The sequence below is a fragment of the Amblyraja radiata genome, chromosome 23 (assembly GCF_010909765.2).
Source record: "Amblyraja radiata isolate CabotCenter1 chromosome 23, sAmbRad1.1.pri, whole genome shotgun sequence".
Classification (NCBI taxonomy): domain Eukaryota; kingdom Metazoa; phylum Chordata; class Chondrichthyes; order Rajiformes; family Rajidae; genus Amblyraja; species Amblyraja radiata.
Window position 1 is genome coordinate 8,068,670 of NC_045978.1, and position 16,549 is coordinate 8,085,218.

The 16,549-nt window shown below is 44.2% G+C and overlaps 1 protein-coding gene across 1 annotated transcript in view; it reads right to left on the bottom strand.

Annotated features, from left to right (window-relative positions):
* Positions 1-16,549, bottom strand: part of LOC116986209 (cadherin-4-like) — a 481,573-nt gene that overhangs the window by 12,130 nt on the left and 452,894 nt on the right. Inside the window, exons 13-14 of the mRNA XM_033041511.1 lie at positions 4,555-4,788; positions 3,798-3,937 (exon numbers count right to left, since the gene is read on the bottom strand). Of these exons, the coding sequence (XP_032897402.1) occupies positions 3,798-3,937; positions 4,555-4,788 (374 nt within the window). The remainder of the gene's footprint in view (positions 1-3,797; positions 3,938-4,554; positions 4,789-16,549) is intronic.

Consider the following 16,549-nt stretch of genomic DNA (forward strand, 5'->3'; position numbering starts at 1 on the left):
AATGTCTCTCCAATTAGCATTCAAATTGGACTGAAAGCAAAAGGGCAAAACAGAATTGAGTTTGGATGACACTTAAAAAATATATCCTTCAGAATGTTTTAATATACTAATGATTGTTGGAGTCAAAACTCATTACCTGATCAGATAATAAATGGGTAGATTCAAGCACTTTTCGCTTAAAGAACAATTAACAAGCATTGATTTAATTAATTTTGGTTTATTCCCTGTAACTCAACTTTCTGAATTATCAATGCCATTTTACTTTTGTCTTACACTAATTTGAATGTTTAAATTCACATGGATGCAGTATTACTCGCTGATAGTGAGAATAAAAATAATTTCTATTTAAATTTATTTTCATTGGTAACAAGTGCAGAGTTTGGTGAGAAGCCATTGGCATCTGTTGTTCATTTAACAGAAGGTTATATTTGGAACATGCTTAGAATGTTGCTGAGATACTTCAGAACATACTGTTTTAACAATGGATCCGAACTTTTGTTACACATGCTCTCCTATTTCAGAATTCCAAGATGCTGAAATCATTCCTGTTAGTAAGTAATACTTTAGTTGTCTAATTGAATCAACTGATTCATCCTACCACAACCAGAGAGCAGTCCTGAACTACTATCTACCTCATTGGTCATCCTCGGACTATCCTTGATCGGACTTTGCTGGCTTTACCTTGCACTAAACACTGTAAATGGATAGATTGTAATCATGTATTGTTTTTCTGCTGATTCGATAGCACGCAACAAAAGCTTTTCACTGTACCTCAGTACACGTGACAATAAACTAAACTGAACTAATACTAAAGATTTTTTTTATTTTCACAACCCGTCTAACTGTTTCTTAAATGTTGTACCTGCCTCAACTACCTCCTCCGGCAGCTCGTTCCAATCCGCACCACCCTTTGTGTAAAAAAGTTGTCCCTCGGCCATTAAACCTTTTCCTCCTCACCTTAAACCTACGACCCCTGTTTTTTGATTCCAGTAGTCTGGGTAAAAGACTCTGGGCATTTACCCCATTTATTCCTCTCACAATGTTAATACACCTCTATAAGATCGCCCCTCATCCTTCTGCTCTCCAAGGAATAATGTCCCAGCCTGCTTAACCATTCCCTATACTTGAGTCCTGGCAACAGGGATTGCCAAACCTGCAGTTAACCACATGGTATTTTCCTAAAGCATCCATGTTACTAAAATTAAACATAGAAACATAGAAATTAGGTGCAGGAGTAGGCCATTCGGCCCTTCGAGCCTGCACCGCCATTCAATATGATCATGGCTGATCATCCAACTCAGTATCCCGTACCTGCCTTCTCTCCATACCCTCTGATCCCCTTAGCCACAAGGGCCACATCTAACTCCCTCTTAAATATAGCCAATGAACTGGCCTCGACTACCCTCTGTGGCAGAGAGTTCCAGAGATTCACCACTCTCTGTGTGAAAACATTTCTTCTCATCTCGGTTTTAAAGGATTTCCCCCTTATCCTTAAGCTGTGACCCCTTGTCCTGGACTTCCCCAACATCGGGAGCAATCTTCCTGCATCTAGCCTGTCCAACCCCTTAAGAATTTTGTAAGTTTCTATAAGATCCCCTCTCAATCTCCTAAATTCTAGAGAGTATAAACCAAGTCTATCCAGTCTTTCTTCATAAGACAGTCCTGACATCCCAGGAATCAGTCTGGTGAACCTTCTCTGCACTCCCTCTATGGCAATAATGTCCTTCCTCAGATTTGGAGACCAAAACTGTACGCAATACGCCAGGTGTGGTCTCACCAAGACCCTGTACAACTGCAGTAGAACCTCCCTGCTCCTATACTCAAATCCTTTTGCTATGAAAGCTAACATACCATTCGCTTTCTTCACTGCCTGCTGCACCTGCATGCCCACTTTCAATGACTGGTGTACCATGACACCCAGGTCTCGCTGCATCTCCCCTTTTCCTAATCGGCCACCATTTAGATAATATTTAACTTTGCAATTATTCCTGCGTGTTAATACCATGCTGCAGTAAATATCGGCGCGACAAATCTACTTCAGTATCTATCACAGAAATGTGGTGCTTGGCTGCTTCCTCAGTGATAAAATCAGTTTAAAGATAAACCACTTCTGCTTCACTAACACTATTGCCCAGGTCAAATGTAGGTCATGAATTCTGCACAATCATTTTTACCAGTAATCCTTTTTATTTCAGCAAATCATTAAAACAAAAGCAATGAACTGGAGAAAACAGAATTGAACTTGGATCAGAGTAGATGATACACTGCAACAAATAATATATCTGGTCTCCCCTGTGCCCCATCTGTACTCGCACATATTTCTCCTCATCCTTCCTCTAGCTTCACAATTCACAACTCTTCGATCCTTTTGCCTCACACCTTCCGTCTTTTCATCTCTTGTCCACTGTCTGCCCGTGAAAAAACCTCCTTACCTGTATCAACCTACTACCTGTCCCGCCCCTCCAGCTTCCCCCCCCCCCCTCTCCCCCTCACAATCAGTCTGAAGAAGGATCCTGACCCGAAACGTCACCTATCCATGTTCTCCAGAGATGCTGCCTGACCTGCTGAGATACCAGTTGAGTATGTGAAGAGAGACAAGGAAATTAACATGACACAGAAGGAACTGTAGATGCTGGTTCACAAAAAAAAAGTTACAAAGTGCTGGAGTAACATCAGGGGGGAGGGGGTCAGGCAGCATTTCTGGAGAACATGGGTAGGTGACGTTTTGGTTTGCCACTCTTTCTCAGTCTGAAAAAGGGTCCCAAACTGAAACGTCCCCTTATCATAGAAACATAGAAAATAGGTGCAGGAGTAGGCCATTCGGCCCTTCGAGCCTGCACCGCCATTCGATATGATCATGGCTGATCATCCAACTCAGTATCCCATCCCTGTCTTCTCTCTATACCCCCTGATCCCTTTAGCCACAAGGGTCACATCTAGCTCCCTCTTAAATATAGCCAATGAACTGGCCTCAACTACCTTCTGTGGCAGAGAATTCCACAGATTCACCACTCTCTGTGTAAAAAATGATTTTCTCATCTCGGTCCTAAAAGACTTCCCTCTTATCCTTAAACTGTGACCCCTAATTCTGGACTTCCCCAACATCGGGAATAATCTTCCTGCATCTAGCCTGTCCAACCCCTTAAGAATTTTGTAAGTTTCTATAAGATCCCCCCTCAATCTTCTGAATTCTAGCGTGTACAAGCCGAGTCTATCCAGTCTTTCTTCATATGAAAGTCCTGCCATCTCAGGAATCAGTCTGGTGAACCTTCTCTGTACTCCCTCCATGTTCTCCAGAGATTCTGCCTGACCTGCTGACTTACTCCAGCATTTTGTGTCTTTTTAATAAAGAGCTTTGGACTTCCTTATTGATCTTAAGCAATGTTCTTCAAAAAGGACACTTCACTGAAGTTTTGTGAACCGCAGCCTTTTCTCTTTCGCTAGAACGTGGAATAATATCCATCAGACATGTTTACTCACGAATGTATACCGAAGATGAACGGCACAGTGGCGCAGCGATAGAGCTGCTGCCTCACAGTGCCAGACCCGGGTTAGATCCTGACTACAGGTGCTCTGTACGGAGTTTGGACATTCTCCCTGTGACAGCGTGGGTTTTCTGGTTAATTGGCTCCTGTCCCTAACGTGTAGGATGCAAGTGTGGAATAACACAGAACCGGTGTACGGGTGATCGATGGTCGTCGTGGACTCACTGGGCCAAAGACCCTGTTTCCACACTGTATCTCACAGCTATACATGTGGTTTATATCTCTACTGACGGAATTAAAGTACTGTCTTACCTGATCCTCCTCACCACCACCCTCCTCATCATATTTCAGGATATTGTCCCTAACGTCATCCTCTGGGTCGATTAGAAGTTGTTTTGTTTGCCGTTCTTTATCCCTGCGTTTCATCCATATCACGAACAGCAAGACGAGAACTGGCGAAGACAATCATGTCATGATATCGTTAGCATGCCAGTATGTATGGATGAATGAATGCTTTATTGCCACATGTGACAAGTCACAGTGATATTCTTTGTTTTGCATAGGTATGCAAAGAGTCGCTACATAAAGGGCAGTGACAAAGTATCACGTGCCGGGTCCTCCTATGTTAATTCCCCTCACCCATCATGGTGGTCTCCCCACGCCAGCTCTTCCTTTGTTCACCCTCTCCCCCTCATGACATCAGGAGGAGGGGACCCAGCGGCAATAGTGGAGAGGTCGGTGCGTCGGGCGATGACCGACCGACAGACCATGTGGAGTGAGGACGCTGCTGCCGGGGGGCAGGGGGGGATAAAGGAGGACCCCGGCGTGGGGGGGAGGGTGAAGGGCGAAAACAAAAGAGGTCCTGATGCGGGATGCTTTGTAACTTTGTTAATGCCCTTTATGTGGTAACTATTTGTATACCTTGGGTATACAGGCAAGGAATTTCACTGAGACTTGTCATATGTAACAATATAGTATTCATTCATTCATTCATTCATTCATTCATTCATTCATTCATTCAGTCACAATGCAACTTTAATCGCAGTTTAATTCTACCTCCATTACTCACTTAACAAAATGATGATGCACAGGAGGATTGCTATGATGGCTCCTGTGCCTAAACCAGCTGCTGCTATAGCACCTATGGCTGTACAATCTCCATGTTCATCGCAAGGGCAGACTTTCACTTTAATCACAGTGGTGCTGGATAATGGAGGGTTGCCAGAATCTGTGATGATGATTGGAATATCATACACACCAGCGATCAGGAATCCAATTCTCAAACTGAGCTGAGCAGAATCCCCTGGTGAATACAAGGAGAGAGAATTAATAGGAATTGGATACATCATAAACAAGCCAATGAGTTCTTCCGTAACTAAAAAAGTAGAAATAATCTCACAGCGATATTGTTATTGGGATGAAAGACCTAAATTAACCCAAAATACTCACGCTGAAAAACTATTCTTCATTGATAAAAAAAACAACTGACGCTCCTGATTATCCACCAAGTTCTTGACATAATCGAGCAGAATAAATCTAGTTTAACGTCATAAGGAAGTGTAGAATTAGGCCATTCGGCCCATCAACGTCTACTCAGCCATTCAATCATGGCTGATCGATCTCTCCCTCCTAACCCCATTCTCTCCCCTTCTCTCCATAACCTCTGAAACCTGTACTAATCAAGAATCTATCTATCTCTGCTTTAGAAATATCCACTGACTTGACCTCCACAGCCTTCTGTGGCAAAGAATTCCACAGATTCACCCCCCTCTGACTAAATAAATGTCTCCTCATCTCCTTCCTAAAAGAATGACCTTTAATTCTGAGGCTACGACCTCTGGTCCCAGACTCTCCCACTAGTGGAAACATCCTCCCCACATCCACTTTATCCAGGCCTTTCACTATTCTGTATGTTTCAATGAGGTTCCCCCCCCTCATTCATCTAAACTCCAGTGAGTACAGGCCCAGTGCCGGCAAACGCTCATCATAGTTTAGTTTAGTTTTCATTTAGAGATACAACGCGGATACAGACCCTTCGGCCCACTAAGTACACGCCAACCAGCTATCCTGGTACAATGGCACTATCCTGCACACACTAGGGACAATTTACAATTTTACCGGAGCCAATTAGCCTGCAAACCTGTACGTCTTTGGAGTGTGGAAGAAAACCGGAGCACCCGGAGAAAACCCGCACAGGTCACAGGGAGAACCTACAAACTTCGTTCAGGCAGCATTTGCAGGAAGGATCGAACCCGGGTCTCTAGGGCTGTAAGGCATCAATTCTACCACTGGGCCACTGTTCAGCCCTTTAATTATTTAAAATGTTATACTTAGTTTAGTACTAAAACTCTCAAAGTCAGTACTAGAATTTGGGTGTGGCATTTAATGAAAGTGCTATGATGAGGAATTAATATTAACCCTATACATATTTGCTTGTATTTTCAATCCCTAATGAAATATAAGTTGTTGACTTCATTCTGATTCACATAATGCCATTTATTTAACCAGTTTATGCAATCAAACTCATACAATGCACTATAATGTTCTGAGTACGTTGTCGGCTGTTCCATTTTGGGAAAGTTAATGTGTTGAAGAAGGGTCTCGAAGAATGGGCTCTGACCCGAAACGTCACCTATTCTTTTTCTCCAGAGATGCTGCCTGACCGACTGAGTTACTCCAGCATTTTGTGTCTATCTAAATCTGTTCATAATTGTATTGTACACACTTGTAACAATCTCATGGCTGAATTTCCCACAAATTAAAAACAAATCAATAAAGATGGTATGAACAAATGTGTCTGACATATGGTTTAACAGATGTAAAATCGCCTGCTATTTTCTAAAAAAAATTTCTCTACAGGTATATTTACTATTTAGTTTAGTTAAGAGATACAGCGTGGGAACAGGCCCTTCAGCCCAACATGTTCGCGCCAACCAACGATCTCCATACATTAGCACTATCCTACACACTAGAGCCAATTTACAATTTTACCAAAGCCAATTAGCGTACAAACCTGTACGTCTATGGAGCGTGGGAGGAAACGGGAGAACCCGGAGAAAACCCAAGCGGTCATAGGGAGAACATACATACTCTGTGCAGACAGCACCCTTAGTCAGGATGAAAACCGAGTCTCTGGCACTGTGAGGCAGCAACTCTACCACTGCGCCACCGTACTATATTATTTTTATAGGATTATTAACAAATAGGCAATTGCCAGTTTATTCGAGGTAATGTTAAAAGGTTAAAACCCTATTGCTGCTACTTTGTCATGCACAGGCATAAATTCCGTCAAACTGATGACTATAATTTACAAACTAAAGTGCTCCAATCTTCAACCATCATGGATACTATATTCCAATGTTGCTTTCACACACAGTACGCGTGTTGGTTATATTATACCTTTTGTAGTCTATATTGTTTGTGCTGAGAAACTCATCCCTGGAAACTGCACTCGAGAATGCTTAACATTTCAATGTATTTGAGTCTATCTAAGTGATGCTCTACCCAGTGAAGTAACATTAATAATGTATGCAGATGTAATTTATATATACACAAACTATATTAATTATTAAATGTGCTTTCACTATTAAAAAAAGACATGTCCTGGTGTTAAATTGGAAAGAAATATATCACGGGTCTGAAAATAATGGCGAGACCACGACTTGTCCAACTAATATGTATTGCTTTCCATTTGCATGTTGATAAGCAACATTAATTTGGTGAACCAGTTTTAATGGGGTCTTCTAGAACGTGCACTTTGTAGCTGACGGAAACCACCTGAAGCTGGACTCCGCCCTCAGAATGACATCAACATGGACTTACCGACAAGTTTGGTGCGAAGCCGCCTACCAAAGAGTGTCACGTTCCGTTTAGTTTAGTTTAGTTTGACGATACAACGCAGATACAGGCCCTTCGGCCCACCGGGTCAGCGCCAACCAGCGATCCCCGCACATTAACACTACCTTACATACACCAGGGACAATTTACAATTATACCAAGTCAATTAGCCTACAAACCTGCACTCTTTGGAGTGTGGGAGGAAACCGAAGATCTTGGGGCAAACCCATGTAGGTGACGGGGAGAACGTACAAACTCCATACAGACAGTACCCGTGGTCGGGGTCGAACCAGTGTCTCTGGTGCTGACATCGCTGTAAGGCAGCAACTCTACCGCTGCGCCACCGTGCCGCCCCAAAGAGTGTCAAGCATCCTTCAGAACATATGGGAATGATTAAACTGAGATAGACTGGGTCTGAGGACAGGACTGATGGCCGGTACAATAGATCATAGTTTTAGTTTGAGTTTAGTTTATTGTCACGTGTACCAAGGTACAGTGAGAAGCCTTTGTTGCGTGCTATCTAGTCAGCGGAAAGACAATACATATTTACCATCAAGCCATCCAATGTACAGATACATGATAAAGTGGAATAATGTGAATAATGTCTAGTGCAAGATAAAGTCCAGTAAAATCTGATCAGAGTACTTTGAGGGTCTCCAATGAGGCTGATAGTAGCTCAGGACAGCTCTCTAGTTGTGGGTGGTGCAGTGCAGTACAGGAACAGGTCCTTCAGCCCACATTGCCCGCGCTGAACATGATAACAAGATAAACTAATCTCCGCTGCCCGCATGGAATCCAGGCCATTCCATTCCCCGCATATCCATGTGTTTTATATAAAACTTCTTAAATAGCACCATCGCATCTGCTTCCACCGCCTCTCCGGGCAGTCCGTTCCGGGCACCCACCAGAAGACATTGAACTCCCTCCCTCCATTTTGCATCTAGATGTGTAACTCAGGTTCCTGTTACCTGCAGTGCTAATGGTTGAAGTTGACAGCTATGTCAAGAGCAGGTGATTCCACCGAGAATAGACACAGAGTACTGGAGTAACTCAGCGGGACAGGCAGCATCTCCGGAGAGAAGGAACATCACCCATTTCTCCTCTCCAGAGATGCTGCCAGTCCCGCTGAGTTAAGGGCCTGTCCCACGAGCATGCGACCTGCATGCGGCAAGCGCGACCAAACCGGAAGCGGGGGCCGCGCGGAGGTCGAGTGATCCCCGTACAGGGCCGGTCCCACGAGCATGCGACTTGCAAGCGGCGAGCGCGACCAAACCAGAAGCAGGGGCCGCGCAGAGGTCGAGTGAGTGACGCGAAGTCCGCGAGAAGTTCGCTCGTGACGTCCGGCGTCAAGACGCTGCGTCTGGCGTCGAGACGCTGCGTATGCCCGTCGAGGCAGTGCGTACGGCGTCGAGGAGGCTGCGGGCCGGCAGGCCATTGCCGCGCGGAATTTTTGAACACGGTCAGTTTTTTCGGAGCCCCGCGCGATGTCGGGACCAGCTCCGCACAACTCCATACGGCTCTGGCGATCGAAGTGGGACCTGCCCTGCGAGGCCGTACGGAACAAGCGACCACGTTAGGTCACGCTTCCGCATGGAGTTGCATGCTCGTGCGATAGGCTCTTTACTCCAGCATTTTGTGTCTTTTTTCACCGTATAACAAGCACCTGCAGCTCCTTCTTACACAAGATTCCACTGAGACACTGAATTATTCCGACAGCTGAATGGGCGAGAGACCAATTAAATGGTAGGGAAATGGAGGCCAAGACAACAGGAAAGACTTGTAAAAACTGGCCGCAGTAGGGGACACCGCTGATGCGCAATTGTGGGACCTGTCACATCAATATATTACTGCTCTATTTTTTGCTCTACGTGGACTGACTATAATGTGTTTATTCAGTGTACATTTTAACACCAATCTACAACCCAAGCCTACATCTCAAATGATCCAGTTGTGCCATTTTTATTTGACTGATTCCACTTTTAAAGTCTAGAGAGATACAGCACAGAAACAGGCCTTTCGGCCCATCAAGTCTTCGCTGACCATCGATCACCCATTCACACTAGGTCTATGTTATTCCAAGTTTCACATCCACTCCCTACAAATTAGGGGCAGATTTTACAGAGGCCATTTTACCTATTAACCCGCATATCTTTGGGAGGTGGGAGGAAACCGGAGCACCCAGAGGAATCCCACATGGTCACAGGGAGAACGTGCAAACTCAACATAGACAGAGGCCTAGGTCGAGATCGAACCAGGGTCTCTGGCACTGTGAGGCAGCAGCTCTACCAGCAGCGCCACTTCGACTGGATTGCTACATTTGTGTTCATTTCCGAGTGCAATATTGCTTCAGCCAACTAAATTGATGCAGACGTTACTGGCACGGATTCCAATTCCTTTTTTATGAAATAAATACCTTTTTATATGTTTCTCTCAAATTCAGAAAGCATAATAAACACCAAATAAATAAAAGTATAAAAGTTCACGGGGAGAGTGTTGCATGCTCAGCAAATCTGCTTTTACAATCCATGTGATGGATGACAATCTGCCCAAATTATAAACCCTTTGGGGAAATTGAAAGAGAAGTAGTTTGCTGCAGTATTTTACTCGCCACCCTGACCCGAGTTCACATTCATAAACTGGATGAAAGTCTATTCTCTCCCAACAGCTAGCAAGTTATTGAGATGAATAGTGGCAGGCTGGATCTCTGTAAATATAATTCGCAATGGAGAGTCCTGTTTAAATTCAGCACATTCAAAGAACTGATTCAAGATGCAGCAGAGAGGTCAGCTGGAGACACACCTTGGGAAATGAGGAAATTAGACTTGTTCAACAGAGATGCTCAAAGGTCGAGGATTCGGCACACCTTCAAAGTAATGTGTGTGGATGTCTACACTGCTGTTCACCCGTGCACCTTTCACTGATCAATAATGCCAGCAATGTAGGAGACAGAATAAATATCAATTCCCTACACAGCTCTGCAGCACATCTACAGACACAACCCGATCTAATCTCAAGCAAGAAAACACAAAAACAATTGGTGTATAGAAAGATGTAAATTTACTGAAAGGCAGCTGCATTTCTGTTCGAATCAGTAAGAGTCACACGAGTCAAATAAAGGTTCCAGATCTCAACGTTACTTCAATTTTATTTGTTGAAACCAGCAACAAATGCTGTTATTCCATCCAATTTCAAAGTATTGCATGCTAATTCAGGCAGAAATTGGGTCTATTTGTCCCCGACAACTTTGCTTGATCTCACGGGACCATTTCCTTTCTCTGAACAAGAACTCAAGAACTAATTTGTAAGGTTGAACACTCACTGTGACCTGCGTTCCATTGTTCAGGCTGAATTACCTGTTTCTCAATTCGGTTACTCCGTCTATAAAGAGCATATTTTCCTGTTTCTATTGAATTTTATTCCAATTCATTTCTCTGCATTGTGTTCCTGACACAAAACTGTCCTTGCGTGCCAATTCGTCAACGTTGACGGGCCCGTTCAACAGTACAGCACAAGAACGGGCCTTCAGCCCACAATGTTTGCGCCAAACTTGATGCCACTGATCTCATCTGCCTGTACATGATCCATGTCCCTCTATTGCCTGCACTTCCATGTGCCTATCCAAAAGCTTCAACGCTACCATTGTATCTGCCCCCATCATCGCCTCTGGCAACGTGATCCAACCCCTACCACTCTGTATAAAAAATGCCCCACAAATCTCCATTAAAGATCCCCCTTCTCACTTTACAGCTGTGCCCTCTAGTGTTGGACTTTCCACCCTGGGAAAAAGGTTCTGACTGTCTACCCTGTCTGTGCCTCTCATAATCTATTACAATATTAAAACTCTGTGGCTGCTGGCTGGCTGTGTTTCTGCCTGACTTTGGTTGCCAGCCTGTGGGTGCCAGCCTTTGATTCGTTGCTACGCCAACACCCGACCCACAAACGCCCAGATTTTTTCCATTTCGGTAGAGATTTCACTTTTCATTCGAAGTTTCCACTCCTGATTAAATTTCGTCCCGTTTATGTACACATTTTTAATAAAATCCTTCTCCCCCCCCCCCCCCCCCCACTCACTCATTTTGTCGCCTTCTGCTGGCCAGCGACCATAACGGCTGCAGGCGCCTGCATCTCGCCTCAGAGACGCCATTTAAAAACAGCCGCACTGCTGAGTGCTCGAATCTTATGTTCGGCCACGGCTTGAGTTGGAGGACCACGTCTCCCGTGGGGGCTACGGGTAGGGAACGACTGCGTTGGGGGAGCAGACGGGTCTGCACTTGGTCTAGTATTATATACATTTCTATCTAGTCTTCCTTCAACCTCCGACATTCTAGTGAAAATATCGGAAATCATTCAGACAGGAATTGGGTCTATTTGTCCCTGACATTTCTGGTTCTAATGGAACCGTCATTTCTCTGAACAAGTAATCAAGAACACATTTAGCTCCGTTTAACATTCATTGTGATCTCTGGTCCATTGTTCTGGCTGAGTTACCTGTTTCTCAGTTCTATTACCCTTCTCCAAAAAGCTAGTTACTATATTTTCCCATTTCTATTGAATTTTACTTTAATTTATTCCTCGGAATTGTGTTCCTGACACACGATTGTCTTTGCAACCACGTTGTGTACATCAACAGCCTCCACCTACCTCCTCATTATCTTATACACCCCTATAAAATCACCCCTCATCCTCCAGCTCTCCAAGGAATAAAGTCCCAGCCTGCTTGACCTCTCCCTAATACTTCAGGCCTTCGAGTCCCAGCAAAATCGTCTTTGCACCCTTTCCAGCTGAACAACATCTTTCCTATAATGGGGTGACCAAAACCGAACACAATATTCAGAGAATCCAATTTATCAGCAGGCTGCAAGACACTGATTTTAATCTCTGAAACATCTGTGCATCTTTACATTTCCAAACATTTTGAGGAATGCACATGGCTTCTCTTATATTGTGCTGCGCAAATGGAATTATTTACTTGGGAGCCCTGGTTTCTCCAGAAGAAAGGGAAACTTAATTCACAAGGGCTCAGCTTGCTTTGCAAATTATAATGCATTTGGTACCTGATAAAACAGCAGCTGTAACCCAAAACTGCTTATTAAGCCTCGAGCAACAAGATAAAATGAAGAGACAGTATCCATCATTGCCTTGGGAAAGGTTGGTACGTCATAGGTGGCTTAAAGTCAAGGGCAGTAAACTACAAATGCTCATCACTCTGGAGAAAAATAATTCCCTTCAATTCCCCACTAGTCCAACAAATACGTTTAAATCTATATCTCATGCTCATTGGGTATTCTGCAAAGAGCGGACTGTTCTTCCTGCGTACACCATCCAGGTCTCTCATGGTTTTATTAACCTTGATGAAATCTCCATGCAGTTCATGTCCTTCTGAAGAAAACTATTCCAGACAGCTCTTCGGAGATGTGGATACTTTAAGATCCCGCGATTAGAAAATCTTGGATAGACACAAAAGGCTGGAGTAAGTCAAGGGGTCAGACAGCATCTCTGGAGGAAATAGGTGACGTTTTGGGTCGGGACCCTTCTTCCCAAATCGTCACCTGTTCCTTTTCTCCAGAAATGCTGCCTGACTCCCTGCGTTACTCCAGCATTTTGTGTCTATCTTCGGGTTAAACCAGCATCAGCAGTTCCTTCCTACACATTAGAAAAATCATAGACATACATCACGGAAACAGACTCTTCGGCCCATCTTGTCCATGTTGAATATGATGCCCATCTGAGCGTGTCCCATTTGCCTCTGTTTGGCGCATATTCCTCTAAACCTGTTCAAATGTCCTTTAATAGACACAAGAAGCTGGAGTAACTCAGCGGGACAGGCAGCGTCTCTGGAGAGAATGAATGGGTAACGTTTCGGACTGGTCCCGATCTGAAACGTCACCCATTTCTTTTCTCCGGAGATGCTGCGTGTCCCGTTGAGTTACTCCAGCTTTTTGTGTCTACCTTCGGTTTCAAAGGTCTGTTTATTGTCACGTGTACTAACTAAGGTTCAGTGAAACTCGTTTAAATCAGCATCTGCAGTTCCTTCCTACACAAATGTCCTTTAAATGTTATTAATGTACCTGCCTCAACTACTTGCTCTGGCAGCTTGTTCCATATACCCACCCATATACTATGACAAAGGTGCCCCTCAGGTTCCTAGTAAATCCATCCCCTCTCACCTTAAACGTATGTCCTCTTGTTCTTAATTCCCATGTCCCGAGGAAAAAACTCAGTGGATTCATGCTATCTATTCCCCTCATGATTTTATACACCTCTGTAAGATCACCCTCAAACACCTCAAAAAGAATAAAGCCCTGCCCTGCCACACCTGTCTCTATACTTCATGCCCTCGAATCCTGCCCATGTAAATCTCTCTGCACCATTTCTAACTCAGTGGCGTCTTTCCTATAGCAAAGTGAATGAAACGGAACACAAACCTCAAGTGTGGCCTTCTCTAATGTCTTGTACAACTGTACTATATATAACACCCAAACATCGATACTCAGTTTCCTGATCTATCGGCATGCCAAAAGCATTCTTCACCACCCTGTCTCACTGCAATCTTCTCCTGCTCTTTCTTACCACAGATTTGGGGTTACTAGTCCATAGTTCCCAGTTTTTTTTCTTTGCAGCCCTTCTTAAACAGAGGCACAACATTATGTGCCTGTCCCACTTAGGCGACTCTTTAGGCGACTGCCAGGGACTAGTTTTAATGGAATTCACCTATGACACCCGGCGACAACCTACAGCAACCTCTACGACAACCTCCGACAAGCTATGACAGCAAATATTGTCGCCACTGTTGCTGAAAAATTTTCAACGTTGAAAATTTTGCGGCAGTCGTTTGTAGTCGCCCAAAAAATCGCCAGTGAGGAGAACAACTTTAAAATGATTAAAATTTTAATACTTTAGTGCCGCCGGGCACGGGGTCAACAACCTTTACTGCCAAGGGGCCAGGACATATGTCTGTGAGCGGATGGCAGGCCACATCTATCACGTATTTACATAGATCCCGCCCCTTCGAGGACGCCACCCGGAGCACTGAGCTCAAATATCACACTCGCTCGTCCCCGGCCTACTGATCCTGACAGTGAAGCCCAGACACAGAAGGTGCGCGGACGGCCGTGCCGGCGGCTTTGTGCAGGATGCGGTACAGCCAAATCACCTTCCAGGTACCGGAGGTAGAAACAAATGCTGGAGAAACTCACTCCAGCAATTTTTCCTACCATCGATTTTTCCAGCATCTGCAGTTATTTCTTAAAACATTCCAGGTACTGGAGATGACGGAAGTCTGCGGGCCGGATGATTGAGGAAAAAAAACCGCCTGCGGGCTGGATGATTTCGGGTCACGGGCCGGATTCGGCCTGGGGGCCGTAGGTTGCCGTCCCCTGCACGGAAGGAAGACCCGGCATGGGGGACTGCCGGGAGGGGGGAGAACAAGGGTGGACCTGGCACGGGATACTTTGTAACTTTGTCACCGCACTTTATGTGGCGACCGTTGCATACCTTGGGTACGCAGGGAAAGAATGCCACTGTGACTTGTCACATGTGACAACGAAGTATTCAATTCAATTCAATAAAAGACCCTGTTACAAAAAGGCCCCACAAATCTCCATTAAAGTTCTCCCCTCTTACTTTACAGCTGTGCCCTCTAGTGTTGGACTTTCCACCCTGGGAAAAAGGTTCTGACTGTCTACCCTGTCTGTGCCCCTCATAATTTTCCTGAAGAAGGGTCCGGACCTAAAAACGTCGACTGTCCATTCCCTCCGCAGATGCTGCTTGACTTGCTGTGATTCTCCTGTACTTTGTGCTTTGCCCAGGCTACTGAATGTCCGACGGAGTGTAACTAGATGGAATCGAGACCTGACTATGTTGGGGGAAAATAGACTTCCCAAAGAAGATTCTTTTCCAGCCAGTTTGCTGGATTATGATTTACAGCAACGTGTCATTTTAAGTGAATAAATAAATATTTTTCTTGCCACTAATTCTACAACTAATGGAATTGCACATTGAACAGTAACATCAGAATTAATTAAGCGTGAGAAAGCAGAAACAATAATTTCTACTAAACTAAAATGAATGTAATCTTCACTGATTAAATGCAAATGGCTTTTTTTCAGTGGGATGACTGAATTATTACAGAAAACTCCATGTGATAGAATTTGTCAAATATTGTACAGAAATTTTAATTAAAAGGATCCATAAAATGCAGTGTCTGAAAGAGGCAATGGAGATTTCTGAAGTATTGAAATTTATCTTGGTGGCATTTCCCAGTATTGTTAAAATATTTATTTCCTGTCAATCCTCTGGAACTAAGCACTCACATTAAGATTGCATATCAGTATCACTCTAAGAAAGTGGAAGTTACTCTGTACATGACTGAAAACGATCTACAGCTCGCCGTAGCCTCAAAGTCATACCGCGCGGAAACAGGCCTCCTTGGCTAAACTCGTCCATTCTCATCAAGATGCCCCTCTCTAAGCTCGTTTGTCCATGTTTGGTCTACATCCCTCTTAACCTTTTCTATCCACGTACCAGTCTGAGTGTCTTTTAAATGCTGTTATAGTACCTGCCTCAACTACCTCCTTTGGCACCTCCTTCAATATACCCACCGAGTGAAAAAGTTGCCCTTCTGGTTCCTATTAAAACTTGCCCCTCGTACCTCAAACCTACAGTATGTCCTCTGGTTCTTGATTCCCTTACCCTGGGTAAAATACCCTGTGCTTTCACCCAATCTTTTCCCCCTCAAGATTTTGAGAGTTAGATTTAGCTCTTAGGGTTAAAGGAATCAAGGGATATGGGGAAAAAGCAGGAACGGAGTACAGATTTTAAATGATCAGCCGTGTCATATTGAATGGCGATGCTGGTTCGAAGGGCTGAATGGCCTACTCCTGCACCTATTTTTCCGTGCTTTCTATGTTTATACACCTCTATAAGATCACCCCTAAGCCTCCTGAGCTCCATGGAATAGAGTTCTCTCCCAATAGCTCAGGGCCCTCTGGTCCTGGAAATATCCTGGTAAATCTTCTCTGCACTCTTTTCAGCTTAATGAGATCCATCCTACATTAGTACAGTACAGTAGTAACACAATACTCTAAATGCTGCTTCTATAACTCTCCATTTGAACTTCTGTCGCTGAAATCTCTCTCTGGTATATACAGTTAGAGTTGTTTCAAAAGTTTAGTTTAGTTAAGTTAATACAGCGCAGAAACAGGCCTTCGAGTCCTTGGAGAAAACCC